The sequence below is a fragment of the Strongylocentrotus purpuratus genome, unplaced genomic scaffold, assembly GCF_000002235.5.
Source record: "Strongylocentrotus purpuratus isolate Spur 01 unplaced genomic scaffold, Spur_5.0 spur5_scaffold_4, whole genome shotgun sequence".
In the NCBI taxonomy this organism is placed as follows: Eukaryota; Metazoa; Echinodermata; class Echinoidea; order Camarodonta; family Strongylocentrotidae; genus Strongylocentrotus; species Strongylocentrotus purpuratus.
In genome coordinates, this window is record NW_022145610.1 from 4,122,249 (window position 1) to 4,137,869 (window position 15,621).

General features: G+C 38.2%; 1 protein-coding gene across 1 annotated transcript in view; it reads left to right on the forward strand.

Moving 5' to 3' along the window:
* The first annotated feature begins 559 nt into the window (after positions 1-559).
* Positions 560-15,621, forward strand: part of c3 (complement component C3) — a 91,547-nt gene continuing 76,485 nt past the window's right edge. Inside the window, 13 exon segments of the mRNA NM_214521.1 lie at positions 560-768; positions 5,850-6,019; positions 7,241-7,441; positions 7,803-7,855; positions 8,520-8,584; positions 8,586-8,597; positions 8,599-8,616; positions 8,618-8,632; positions 8,634-8,672; positions 12,399-12,415; positions 12,418-12,441; positions 13,462-13,546; positions 14,511-14,607. Coding sequence (NP_999686.1) covers positions 689-768; positions 5,850-6,019; positions 7,241-7,441; positions 7,803-7,855; positions 8,520-8,584; positions 8,586-8,597; positions 8,599-8,616; positions 8,618-8,632; positions 8,634-8,672; positions 12,399-12,415; positions 12,418-12,441; positions 13,462-13,546; positions 14,511-14,607 — 876 coding nt within the window. The 5' untranslated portion in view covers positions 560-688.

Consider the following 15,621-nt stretch of genomic DNA (forward strand, 5'->3'; position numbering starts at 1 on the left):
CACAAATCCTTAAGTATTGAGTAGAGTCTAACTCTGGTAGTCACTTGCTGCATTAAAATCAACTCAGCCTAGTCTCACTGTGCAGACACTGCTACGTACAGCGACTGACAATCAGGAAATCTGCCTAGTACAAGCAGAGATATGAGAGTTTAAAACACCTCCCTGGTACAAGTAGTCCTTTTAGCAAAGATAGTGTACTTTCGGTTTGCGAGATCATGTTTGGGGATTTCCCCCATATTTTCACAAAGTAGGCCTATGCCGAATACGAGGTGGGTGTTATTTCCTGTTATTTTGAACTCTCATGATCTTTCTTTCCTCATCCGGGATCGGGCACCTAAGACGATCTAGGTAACAACAACACTCTGCAAAAGTGCAAATAGAGATAGAGAGAGAGAGAGAGAGAGAGAGAGAACATCGTTTAATATAGAAACACCTGGAAGTTATGCAGAATCCCGGACCTCGACTTAAAAGACCAATTAAGGAACTAGAAGTTTACAGCATTGGGCTCAATAAAACACTTTGCTGCCTGGTACGAACGTCAATTGAGTCTTTGCCGTCGTCGGTGCGGCATCTCTTCTGAATTCTAACCTACTGCATGATCAGTCAAGGAGCTGCAGATTCCTCCTAGGTTTGGTAAAGACGAAACTGCTTACCGAAGACGTTGTCAATGACTGGTGTCTCGACCACCATGGGGTCGATTATTCTCATCTTCGTACTCGCGATTAGTGCATCACTTGTACCGGGAGGGGTGACTCAAGATCCACCTGCGTAAGTTACAATAACTCCCTTCCAGTCTTTATATTATTACAGACATTAATTTTATATATTCTTTTCTCACCATCTCCCATCTGTCCGTCTTTTTATAACTATTTGTTTTCACCTTCCTTAGTTATAGTACAGTGCATATACAGAGTGTACCCAACTTTGGTAGCTTCTAATTAAAATGTTACAAGCTATGTGAAGTTTTATCATATTTAATTGTGAAGAAGAACTTATACCCTGTAAAATGATACTATTTTCATAAGTGTGCTGCCAATGATGACTGAACAGGAGACTTTTCAAAAAGTATTGTGAAAATCATCTTGTACCAAGTTTGGGCTGAAGCAATGAATGTGGGTCAAAAGCTATTATGTGTGTGTTATCGCATTTAAAAAATGATTGCCAATTTATTAACATTCACTATTACGCACTTGAAAAAAAAGGTGTTAATAATAACCCAAACTCAAGGAATTGCTTAATACAAGTAACATTTATGATATTCTCTTCGTTATGATGATTACAATCTTGAGTTCATTCGAATCCCTTGTTTAAGCAACCTTCTCATTGAGTGATACAAAAATGGATAAAGTTTATAATAGGATGCTTTCTTTTTCATGAAAGTTTGCTGTCAATTTCTTTGATATCATCATATGTGTTCTTTCTTGCATTTGGGCTAAGTAACCTTTGAAGTTTCATTCGCTATTTGAGATAAACACCTTAATATATGCTCTTTACCCGTGTGAAATTGCGCAGCAGGAAAGTGAGCAGAGAGAACGTAGATATCATGAGACAAGAATTTATTAGGCATTTCAAAATAATCAAAAGGTATCCTGTGGATTGGCATGAGGTTCTTGGAAGCCTAGATACAACGCATTATCTTAAAAACACTCATAATTTAACTTTTAAAAGATTTAAGATCAAAGAAGCACATGCATATGACCTGACCCGCCCAAACTTGGTACAAGGCGATTTTTACGACACTTTTCAAAGACCCTGGTGCTCATTTATCCGTGCAGAAATATTATTAATAGGATAATTATCGGACATAAAATAAGTTATTCTTCATTATGAAATCAATTTCAAAGTCATATTGGTAAGGACTTTTTAATCAGGAACTACCAAAATTGGTTACCCTTTTTTATAAATCAGCAATGTATATTTTTGTATTAATTTTATTTTAAAAACAAAATGTTCAATCACCATTTAAAAGGGCTGAGGAGTGACCACTCTTTCAAAATGGTAGATTAACATTTTGAACATGCTGGATCCAACACTATGAAGGTTGAATCCAGCATGTTAAAAGTATCAATCTGACATTTTGAAAGAGTGGTCACTCCTCCGCCCCTTTAAATGGTGATTTAACATTTCAGTTTTTAGATTGTAGGTAGCACGTCAATTACAATTTGAAACACAAGACAATCAAAAACTTTATATTAACACAATTAATAGGGAATTTGATCACATAATGAACAGTAAAAGAATTTCAAACAAAACAGCACATGAGGAAATAAAACGGTGGGATGCTGTGAAAGTGCTGAAGGATTTGCAAGCAGCAAAGAATGTACTTTGTTCTAGGACATTTGACCGTCTGTCTCTATTCCTCCCAAATTGCCCTCTCCCTACTTTCTTGTTGGCTTAATAATATTTATCTTTCACTCTCATAATCTTCTTCAGTTATCATTCATTTCTTCACGATATGCGTTTAACAATCATACTCTCATTCAAATTTTAAAACAGTTGTTAGTAAAGAAAATATAACTCTTTTTAAATACCTCTCAATCGCCTATATATCGGCGGCTTGGAAACTCCGAAATCAAATAATGAAGGTATCGCAATCAATTATTTGTAACATTCTTTTAATTCCGTCAGATGTTTGTATTCATTGTAGTTAGTTGGAACTCGAGCTACAGTATTTGACCTTTTATAAACAACAAAGTGAAAATGTGATCTAAGTGATCGTTTTATTGTACATATAGATGACTAGGGTCTAGCAATAACGTTGAATAACGCAATAACGTTTTCTACGTTTTATCTATAATATTCTTTGACATATTTATCTGTCCAATAGATTATCTACTAGTTACCTGATTTATTATTCAGAATACCTGAAAAACAGCATGTTGCCGAATGAAACTTCCTGCATTTGAATTTTCCCCCTTTCTTTTTGAGAGAGAGAGAGATAAAAAGAACGTAACGTCTACCCTTATTCCTAGCCTACAGACAGTTTTCTGTATCCTATTTTTAAAGGCACACTGTTCTACTTGTAGCTACTTGCTCCCTCTATATAGAAAAATTTGCCAATCGGTGCCTGTTGGTCCCCCATGATACTCTTTTTCTTATGTTAAATGAGAGCTGAGTTAATGAGATAGCCACCTGTCACAGTGACCTCGCTGGCTCGCTTGGTAGTCTTATCCCTTCTAGCTGAGGTAGTAAAGCCTGCCTTTAAAAGGAAATTTCTGTCTCCAGGGGGTTCATGATTTTAAAATAAAATTAAGGTTCGTTATTTCGAACATTTGGCGTATATTACCCCGCAAGTAGGCATATATGGTAAGTTCCGAAGTTTCGTTATATTCAGAAATTTTGTTAAATTAACAAAATTTCGGATTAAATCCGAAAGTTAATAATTCCGAGGATGGTGTAGGGGTCATTACTCCGAATCTTTCCATGGTACTAAGAAGATGGTTCTCAATGATATTGCGTTTTGAAATGAAGAACCTCGTGAATTCTTGAAACCCACTCTATCCTTGAACCCTATTCCTTTTTCGGAATTACGAACCTTTGGAACATTCGAATTAACAGAATTTGAAATACAGCTGTACAAGAATGTTATGTCTTGACATATACATCAAGCACGTTTTAAAATGCATAGCCCCAGAAGCTTTTCACTTGTACAAGAAAAGCTCTATTCTTTTGATTTTCATTTCATTTCCTCTCGATCCTTTACCTTTTCTTTTATTTCTACCCCCCCCCTTCACACCCTCCCCTCTACCCCTCCTCCCTCCCTTCCTCCCCTTCCCCTCCCTACCCTGACACCCCCTTCTCTCTCTCTCTCTCTCTCTCTCTCTGTCTCTCCCTCTTTCTCTCTCCCTCTCTCATGTTTGCAAACATGATTATGCAGGCGTATGAATCAGGCGCGGATCCAGGATTTATTAGAGGGGGGGGGGGGGGGCAAATTTGAAATTATGCGAGGCAAATATTGGTACGTAATGGTGACACCGGCAGTGGCAAAAACGTTTGGGGGGGGGGGTAGACAAAAAAAATCCCCATCACCCCCACTCTTACATGCAGGCCCCGCTGTACATTTCTCGGCGGGGCCAAGGGGTGGAGCCCCGAGAAGCTCAGGGGTATAGGCATTTAATTACTGTCAGATGAGCATATTTTGATACCTTATTAATTTGTGAAACTGGCCAGACACAAATTGGTGTTGGATCCAGGGGGCGGAGCCCCCAGAAACTCAGGGGTTTTATACATTAAATTATCGTCAGATTAGCATATTTTTATACGTTATTTGTGACACTGGCAGGTCACGAATTGGCTTGGGGATCAGGAGGCGTAGCCCTCGGAGGCTCAGGGGTGTTAGGCAATAGATTACGGTCAGATGAACATCCAGGGGAAATGGTTGTGTTCAGGGGGCAGAGCCCCGGAAGCTCAGGGGTTTGGGGCAATAAATTACGGTCAGATGAGCATATTTTTATGCCTTATTTGTGACACTGGCAGGACACAAATTGGTGTTGGGTCCAGGGGGGGGGGGGCGGAGCCCCCAGAAGGTCAGGGTTTTATACATTAAATAATCGTCAGATGAGCACATTTTTATACCTTATTTATGACACTGGCAGATCGTCTTCTTTCTCTAATAATATAATAAATCATCAAAGCTTCTGCGCTTTGCGCGGGGAACAACGGAATTCAGACAAGGATTAAGAGTCGAAAAGAGTACAACGAATCGGCTTCTTTCTCCAATGATTTAATGAAACGTCAAAGCTAAAGGGGAGGGGGGAATTCAGACAAAGATTAAGAGTCGCAAACGGTACAACGAATCGTCTTCTTTCTCTAATAATTAAATGAAACGTGAAGGGGCCGGAAACTGAATTCAGACAAGGATTCGAGGCGAGAATGGTACAACGAATCGTTTTCTTTCTCTATTAACTAAATGAAACGTCAAAGCTACCGCGCTTAGCGCGGTATGGGGGAAACAAGAAATGAGAATCGGGGACGGTACAACGAATCGTCTTATTTCTCTGAAAATCAATGAAATGTCAAAGGGGTAAACTGAAAAATAATTTAGCTCCTGGCCACGGGTTTATAGGGTTAATTTGGAGACATTTGGACTTTGGCATTAATATATTTTGTCGGTAATTGGTGGATAGTTTTGTCGGGAATCCGGTAATCGGTGGCCTCCACACCCCCCCCCCCCCCCCCCCACACTGATAAAGCTCTAGCGACGCCACTGCTTGTAGGTACCGGTATGGTGCTTCTAATATGACCTTGTCAGTATCGGTATGTTGAGTTGAAAAAAACGGTCTGCGCAATTTCAAATTTCCGGCCTCTCTATTGGAAAAACCTGGATCCGCGCCTGATAGATATGTACTGTGTTATCTAGATGTCCACAATTTACGATTAAGAGTGAAATGCTAGGTGTTTTTATTTTATTTTTTATTTTTTTGAATTATATATTCATTTTTTAAAAATCATTTAGACCACAAAAATAGTTCATGCGTTTTTACAAAGAGTGGGCTATCAAGCTGTAACATTTTGATTTGACACGTACTTCTTTTTTTTTTTTAATTGTGATTTTGAAAATGAATACAATACCATACCATACCAGCTCAATTTATCTCATCTCCTCCCCCTCTCTCTCTCTCTCTCTCTCTATCACTTTCTCTCCTTCTTTCTACCCCCTCTCTCTCTCTCTCTCTCTCTCTCTCTCTTTCCCCCTTCTTCCTGTCTCTCTCTCTCTCTCCGTGTCTGTGTGTCTGTCCCCTCTCTCTCTCTCCCTCTCTCTTACCTCTCATTATCACATCTCTTTCATCTTTCACTCTCTCTCATTCATCTCTCTTCATGTTCTATGTTCCTTCTTCTCTATTCCACAGGACCTTTTTCGTGACCTCTCCTAACGTGTTTCGGGCAGGTGTAGAAGAGAAAGTCGTCGTAACCCTCATCAGATCCCCACCAAACGTTCAGAACATTGAAGTGAAAGTCTCATTGATGCGGCCCGGTTCGACTGTGACTTTTTCGGAAGATACGAGACTTGTCAGCCCAGGTATTAAACAAAAATCCAAAATTAAAGATATCCGATACGCTGCCGTGCGTATACGTCCGTGTGCTGCCCTATATATACACATGCACGCTTGAGCAACTTTAATCAGTGGCGGATCTATGGGGTGGGGGTCAGGGGGTGCAAATTTTTAAATTTTCGATGACCAAAAAAAAAAAATGTGCTCACTACAACCCCCGCCCCCACTGAGCGACTTTTCGGCCGGCGCGATTTTCAAATTTTCGGGAGCAAAAAAAAAAAAAATTGGGCCCCCTCCCCTAAGAAATCCTGGATCCGCGCCTGACTTTAATAGCAAGGGCGGCGGAGTGTCTTTCAAAGACGTTAAGGCGCCAACAAAAAGGACACTTTCTGGAAAAAGAGCCCCTACAAAGAGGTAGCCTAAAAGCCAAAAATTTCAGTTTTAATAATTACAATTACGATAATTTTTAGATATAATATATACCCTACATTGTAATTTTTATTTTATCAGGGAGGATCTTCAAGATTGACTCGTTACGAGGTCCAAGATCCAGCTTGAGCAACATACTTTGCTGTTGTGTGTGAAGGGTTGAATATTTATTTAAAAGTGAACGAAGCGAGCGAGCAAAATTTGTAACGTTTTGTTTAGGCCACACTGCGACCGATTCGTCGTCATAAAAATAACAGATTCTGATGGTATTTAGCCCAACCCCAATAAGAATGAATAAAAGGACCATCAACATGCTACTTATTAATCAATCGTAACAAAGTAGCAAGTTTTGGAGGAGATTTGAGAAAAATTGTTCCCAGTCGTTTTGAATTAGGGGCAGGACTGTAGGCAAGGCTATGAGAAATTTATTGTTTCTGGGGAGATGAGGGGTGATATCGTGTTACATAGCACGTATGGTAACGTCTCATGCAGTCTGTTTAACATGTTTGACATTTGGTAATTTAAATGCAGTTGCCTTGAGTTCGAAAACTCCAACATTGTCTAACCCTTGAACTTTAACTCCGCGCTATAATCCCACGGCGACCCTATATGGTCTGTAAAAGATAGGATTACGCCATAGAGTGACCCTGCATGAGGCCACCGCAGGTATCTCTCGATTTCGGGGGCCTGCGGCCATCGTATCCTAGCCGTAGAGCCAATGCGACCTATATAGGCATATTAGGCATTGCTTCTAAACGAGCTGCATAGTAAATACCGGGAGAAAAATGCCACTGACTTTCACCTTTGCTTTGGTCTAGGTTCATCTCAATCCTTTTCGGTCGTAATTCAAGCTGGTGATTTGATGAGAAATGAGGGAGCTTTCCAACACATGGTCTTAAAGGCTGAATCTCTGAACCCTATCTACCCATTCGAAGAGCAAACAGATATCCTGGTCACTCTTCAATCTGGTTACGTCTTCGTACAGACGGACAAACCAATCTACACCCCAAACCAAGACGGTACGGTATCATCTTCTTTTTAGTTAGTTAGTTAGTTAGTTAGTTATTCAGTTAGTTACTCAGTTAGTTATCTTATGCATTTATATACTTATTTATCTATTCATTTTTACATTTCATCTTATCTTATTGTCATGAACAAAAATGAATATATCAATAATACAGAAAACAAGGAACAGAGAAGGTTATACCATACCAAAAGAATGGAAACTATCAGCTTTGGACCCGATGGATCACCAAAAGAAAATAAATTCCTGTATAAGGCTCTCTTCAGTACCTCTTTACCTTTTGAATAATGCTTTAAGAAATGTCATTCTATTTGTTAAAAGAAAGCAAACTCTTTTTATATCATTGTTCGTTCCAGTGATGATCAAAGTCATGTCCTTGGATCAGGACATGCTTCCATCAGATCGAGAGGTAATCAGTCATATTTGTCATCTCTAGTTTGAAATGTATTGACAATTATATGAATCTGAATGCACTTTAGTTTTGTTGAGAATAAAGACTGAATACAACAAGATAGATCTGCTTCCTTTATAAATACATGTGTGCCGGCCGGGTGGTGGGGGGCGGGGGGGTAAGAGGACACTTTTTTTTTTTTTTTTTTTTTTGGGGGGGGGGGGGTGTCTCGAAATTTGAAAATTTAACATTTTGCTCCGTAGGGGGGGGGGGGGGGTTTGCTCAAAAATACACACATAAAAAAACTCAAGAGGGGGAGGTTTAACCCCAAAACCCCCTCCCTGCGTACGCGCCTGGGCCTACATGTATTTCCTAAAATTATAAATTCGTTATTACCCAGCCGTGCGTATGTATCTCCTCAAATATACATGGATATTACTTTATTAACACTGACAAGAGTTTCAGGATAAAGGTTAGGTTGCGTGTGAAATGGGACCATGGTTTTAAAGTTAAGAATTTGAAATGTTGTTCGTGGTGTGGTATAGATAGGCTCATACCATTTCATAAAATTTGCGTCATTATATAGTGTCATTATCATACGGTTCCAAAATCAATGATATTACCTCTTTATATAGTTCTATTTTCAACTCTATTCATCTTTATCTCATTCTTGTTTTGATAGCTCCACGTCGAAATAATGGATCCTAGTGGGACCAGTGTAAAAAGACTCCGAGAGACCCATGCCGAGCCTTCCGGCTTCCTATCGGGCGATTACAGGTTCCATAATCATCCAGCCTTCGGTGAATGGACCGTTTCGGCTTTCTATGGACCCGAGGTAATGTTCATTACTTTCCTTTATCTGTTCAGAATGAAGGAAATTTATCCAAAACTTGACTGTATGTTATAAAGAAAAGTCTTATAATTAAAGTATCGTCTATAAGCGCGAAAGGAGCGTACAGACTAGAAACTTAGATAGCATAAAATCAGTCTCTCTCTCTCTCTCTCTCTCTCTGTGCGTGTGTGTGTGTGTGTGTGTGTGTGTGTGTGTGTGTGTGTGTGTATTGGGTTTTTACAGACGTGTATCAATCAGATATGATTATTTACGTCTGGGGATCGACCTTTAAACGTCACCATCCAAAATACGTGACTCAGTTTCGAACCTGTGTCCTCGGCTGAATCAGTTTGTAAGGCTTCCACTTTTAGCTGGATTACAGGCGCACGCCACAACGCCTCCTTTAGCCTTTTTATAGTTACGGCACTCTTTCGAGAAATATCTAGGGATGCCGAGAGAGAAATTAATTAAAGATCTATTTAGATCCATTGCGAAAAAAGGTCAATTTTATGAAAACTAAATATTACAGACCGCCTCGTATTTTCTTGAAGAAATAACATTTTAAGAGCAATAAATGACCCTAGATCTGAGAGGTGCCCGTTTTAATTTGACAATTTTGTTCCTTCCGATAAGTTCCCCTTTTCCTATTTAATAAGAGCCCCTTCCCTTCCTCCTTAAAACAGAGAATTATCACAGTTATAATCAATAACCGACACATATTTGTTGAAGCTTAGATCCCCTCTTTCATTTGGTGCAACTCCATATGATGCATATTACACGCATGAGTGTTTAAAACAATTTGAAGAAAGGTAAGTCATTTGGCGAACGGTATTTGAATTTCAAAGAAAAAAAAAAAATCATATTTCTAAAAGGTTAATTTGTTGCCCTTTCATACGACACCTCAATCAGGTAAAATGAGCCAGGAAAAAGAAAGTTCTGTTTGTTCAAAATAATGGTATTAAAGGAATTGTTGAGTTCTGTTGCAGAGGGCGCTACACAAAATATTTTTTGTGAGATAATGAAAAACTTAGTGTCAAATTTGAAAGAACATAATATTTAAATGACAAAATCACCTTTGTTTGATCAAAATCGGTTCAGAGACGGCTGAAATATAACGATTTCTAATACTTGTGTACCACCACAAAATTAGATATTTAGACAAATTTGAAAAAAACCTTTGAAAAAACGAAATAACGCCTTTTCCGTCGTATTTCAGCCAATGCCGATGTTGGCTTTTTTGTTGGCATTTTCGTGTTGCTTGTATTACCCACAATTAGCCGGCTCATGTATTGTTATTTTTAATTAAATAATTAATTAACGGTCACCGTGTTTTTTTAAAAGTGGAGTTGAATTGGTATGATCGTATTGGCTAAATTTCACACATTTTGGGGTCTAAAATTACTTTCATAGCAATTTAAGGTTCTAAAAGGGCACTATAAATGTCATAGATAAGAAGTAAGAGCAATAACCATGCAATTTGAAGGCATTTGCGGTCTGAAAACAGAACTCAACTATCCCTTTAAACGAGAGTTGCATCAAAATGAAAAAGGAGGATCTTCGTTTTTTTCTGAGGGGGGGGGGGGGGTAAGGTCACCTTCTTTAGGTTAGCCGTGGGGATCATTTTTTTTTTTAATAATAAAAAAAAAAAAAAAAAAAAAAAAAAAAAGGGGGGGGGGGGGGTTTTAGGTTTTTTAGGGGGGTTTACATACATAAAAATACCAAAGGGGGGGTTTGAACCCCCACCCCCCCCCCCCCCCTGCGTACGCCCCTGGGCTCATAACCCCATCAGGATTGAGTTTTCTTCTTTATAAGATGTATTTTTTTTTGCAGTGCGACCCAACAAATCTTACAATTTCTGCTTTCAAATGGATATTAATCGAATATACATCTTACTGCAAAGTATGATTATAAAGAGAGATACAAATATTGGAATCATCCCATATAATGATAAATGTAGGGGTGTATACCAATTTTTGAAAAAAAAATTATAATTATATTTTCGCTTTATATTTATTTATTTATGGTCAATTAACGATACCCTTCCTCCGCAAAATTAGGAAATGTGTAGCAATACATTATGGTGCACACATACAATTTTTTGTTTTCAGTTTTTTTAACGGATAACTGATATTTCTTATAAAACTGAAGATTAAAAAGATATAATTAGGCAATACTGAATGAACACCATAAAACTATTATCAACAACACCCACTTCGCAAGTACGGTACAGTGCGCATGTTCATGACTCAATCAGCTGCGATGCCATGCATACGCTAAGACATACAAAGTCGAATTTACAACAGACGCTGTGCAGTGGTCTTGATCTTGGACGGTAATTCAAGAGGTCAGTTCATAATGGATTTCTGATATAAACTGAAGTGTCATTTTATTTTTGGCGTTATATTGTTCCGGCAATCGAAAAAAATGAAGTCTCATGGATTTCATTTTCCGCGGCTGCTGTAACGGTGTAACATACTGAGCTGATCCTGCCCCTTGACTGGCGCTGGTCACTGGTGGGTAGCCAATATATATATGTTCGGCTGGCCCGGGCGCGGCCGCTCCCTGTCAGCTGCCGATCGATGACTCTGGAAAGAGCACACACTACTAATTATTACTTAGACAGAAATAACCGTCTGATATGTGTCATTTTTTAAATAAAACTGACATTTGTTGACATTCCCCATAATCGGAGGTCTAGTGGAGCTAAACGTAGTCTCAGTGGAACAACCGACGATTAGAGTAAATTAGAGAGACTGAAGCTTTTGGTCTAATTATATTAACTATTACTATTTCTTCTTCTTCTTCTTCCAGTGTATAGTACTAATAGTACAGTCCGCCGTTGGCGTATTATCGTACCTTGTACTTGTATTTATCATATACGATTCAAGATGATGATGATGATGATGAAATGATGATGTTCATGATGATTAGATTTTGACTAATTAGTACATGTACATGCAAACATATGATTTTTTTATCATCTTATAAGTAAAGACATCAAGTCGAAAAATATGTCGGCTTCTTCTTTCTGCATTTGCATGTTTTTGATAAGGGACCGCAATCAAGCTGAATTATTCCGTCACTTTTAAAGGACATCGGCATTGCACATATACAGTAATTTGTTTTCTTGTTGAATTAAGTGGCATATTTTGTTGAGAGTATATAAATAAATAAACATTAATTGTTACTGGTTGGGCTCTAGCTGTCTCGAGATCCTTGACACAAAGGTGTTGATGGTGTTGGCCTCGATGACAATCTGGGACCATATCCGGACAGTGGCGGTTCCAGGATTTTATTCTGGGGGGGGGGGGCACAGGAGGGGGCACACGGGATAAGAGGACATATTATTTCCTTTTTTTGTCCTCCAAAAAAAAGAGAATTTTGCAATTTTAGAAACATTCTCAATTAAAACACTAAAACTAATGAGTAGACTACTTGACCCACCTGTAAGCAAGCGTTAGAGCTCGCATACAATATGGACGGCACGTAACCCAAGTACAAGTCCGACTTGGATTACATGAGCATGGTTTTGTGTTATTCTTTATTTTCTTCATTGTCCTTATCTGTTGGCTGTAGAAAGCTATAGGTAGATCTTTTTGAGGAAGTCGATTTTGTAAATTCTTACTGTTTACAATTTTTGTTAGGTGATTGGTATACTGTAAAGGGAATCTATTGTTTGAAATCACTATTATTTCTCATCTTAATTTTCATATTCAATCCTATTTTTAGTTCCTTGTCAAGTCAAGCGTGACATTTGTGGTCAAGGAGTATGGTGAGTTATACTGTACTTTCTCAAAATGTAGACATTGTTTATTTGCATATTATATCTCTGTGTAAAGTTATATGTGTAGTGTGTATACCAGCAAAACAAATTACATGTATGTTGACTATATGATATTGTACTTTTCTGACAAAAATCTTGCTGTGTTTCTGTGATAATTTACGTAAATTTCTATTCAAAAAGGAAATTTAGGCTACAGCCTGAAGCGACTTATTTCAGAATCCATCCGTGATGAGCCGCTTAAAAAAGGGAACATCAAAATATGTTGGTTAGCTTGAAAGTTTAGGATCCTCAAAGAAACATGGTGAATTGCTGTTTCGTCTACAACCAGTTCGTCCAATTCCCAATTAGTCTATTCCCATACGGTCTTCACCCAGCCCATCTACTATGCACATGGTCTAATTTATAATGTCCATTTTGTTTACCATCCAAAGGTCTAATAATCATTGATGTTATCATAATTTATGATTAAATGACTATTAGACCATATTGATAGGAGACAAAATGGGCATTAAACAAACTGGGAATTAGACCGACTGGAAATTAGACTAAATGAACGATATACCAAATGGGTAGCATACTTATTGGAGATTAGACCAAATGGACATTAGATCAAAAGTTATTTTTTGCCTAAATGGTCAGAAGACCAAATGATATTTTGACAAATGATGATTAGACCATGTGGATAGTATACAGGCTGGGAGTCTGTTGACCATTTGGAAATAGACCAATTGGGTAGAAGACGAACTGGTTGTGGATCAAACGGCTATATAAACGTCAACCCCAAATAATAAGTGTAGGTACAATGCTGAGTTTTCTTTTCAGCCTAGTCTTCATTTATTTTCTTATTTTATTCCTAGTTATTATTATGTTTTGTTATTATTAGTATTTTTTTAATAATGATTATTTTTTAACATTTTTTATCCTCTACTGCTTTTGCACACATGGGTAAATGTGTACTCATGATTCTAATAACGGTAATTTGATATGTATTTTAATTCTCCACTTTAGTTCTACCGACATTTTCAGTGAGCATCGAAACGCCTAAATACATTCTAGCCGGAGCTGATTCAGTGGTCTCAACAATAATTGCTGAGTAAGGAAATCAGGGAATCATTTCAGGAAACTGTCATAATTTCACCAACATCCTATTAGAACACTTGTTGAATATATTACCATGTTTCAAAGGGTTGTCAGCGAACTTGTACTTATGACAGTTTCATTAAAAATGCTGCCTTGTTTTACAGACCAGTTCAAATCAGTATATTATTGTTTTATTTAATAATTTTATGAAGACAGTGTAATACTGGCGACTAAATGGCGATTCAGTCCTTTGAATGTCAATGACCTTCATCCATTTCTTAATGCAGCAGTGACTACTTTCATGCGACCGGTAAAAAATTCATGCTTCTGGTATTGAAATCAGTTTCATGCGTCTGGTATATTTTCTTGTTTGAATTGGGCGATACATCTTTTTAGTTTTTATGCCAATTCTATAAATTAGATGATGCACATGTTTATTTTGTGGGGCGGTGGAATCGTGCAGGTAACAGTAACTTTGGGCTGATGTAAAACACTCTTGGCTACGCCTCTTGTATTTACACCATGCCCAAAGTTCCCTTGTGTATATAACACCTTCCGACCCACTCATACTTGCGCATCATTTGTATACGGTTCTAGGACAATAACCCCATGGGCAATCTACTCCCGGCCAATTACCAGCAGGCCAATTACCCCCAAGGAAAAAAGCCCCCGGGAAAATTATCTCCCGAGGACCACCATCCCTGGGGGATGATTACCCCACCCCCCCCCCCCCTTGTGAAAAATTATCACAAATGTGCTTTTACCCTCTACTTTTTTTTTTTTTTTTTTTTTTTTTGGGGGGGGGGTGGTAATCTTCTTAGGGGGTATTTTCAGGGGTGGGTGGTTATTCTCCTCGGGGGGGGGGGGGGTAATTTTCCAGGGAGTGATTGTCCAGGGGGTAATTGTCCTGATACATTTTTATACCGCTGGATGGCTTTAAATCACCATTATCATTTGTTGGTACACTGTCTCTGCAGGTACGTATTTGGCAAGCCTGTGATTGGCCGCTATACCTTCAAGTATGGCGTCGTGGATAATGGGACTGTTCAAGAGCTGGGAACTAAGCAAGGGCTGGTAAGTGTGGATTGAGATGTCCGTCCCGCTTTCTCGTTATCACGATATCTCAAGAACCACTTGAGATGTGAACTTCAAACTTATCGGTTGTATGTATCACCATAGGAAGACAAGATTTTGGAGTAACTACCTCAAAGTTAAAGGTCACAGAGGCCAATTTATGAAATTCTAGATATCAGCCTTGTTATCACAAAGTTAAGATCTTCTTGAGGTATTAGTTTCAAACTTAGTGTAAGTATTACCATAGGAAGATGATAAAATCACAGTTTGGGGATAGCTGTTGGTTGATGTTAAGTACAGGTATATGTTTTTTGTTTTCATCGTGGAAAGTCACCAATAATTTCATCCATTTCCTATACCGTGCGTCCCCCCATAAAAACTATACACTGTTGAAATGGCTGCCGCATTAAAAATACATGATTCTGGGGGGAAAGTTTTATATGTATGGAAAGCTCATAAACTCAACTTTCATACGACACCAAAAAGTCGAAAATAATTCATGCTTGGGCGAGCACTGCTCACTTTTGTAAAGGGTATGAAAATTAGGTTGCGCAGGAATTAGCTTCCATTTTGTGAGAGGTAAATCCTTTGTAGCTTACAAAATTGAGGGTGATATGATACATTCATGATTTGCTGAGTGAATTTCATGGTTTATTAAACCAAACTTGTATGCATCATAAGTGAACAGGAATTGAATTTTTTATTGTAGCATTGTAACTTTTCCTGGTAGACTCAATGGTGTGTTCATGGGAGTCACGATGGGATGATGGTACTTGTTGTAATTTCCATGTTACAAACTGTTATTTTTTACTTCTTTGACTTTGAATAAAAATCTTCACCCCACATTTCAGTTACCATTTACCTGAAGAATAAGTAGCCGACATCTTGGACATTCCCTTTTTCAACAAACCGTATATGAATATTCAATTTATATAATCCCTACTTGGGTATTGAGTAAATCAATGAGATGTTCAACTAATCTTACAATAATTGAAATATGGGGTGAAGGTTTTT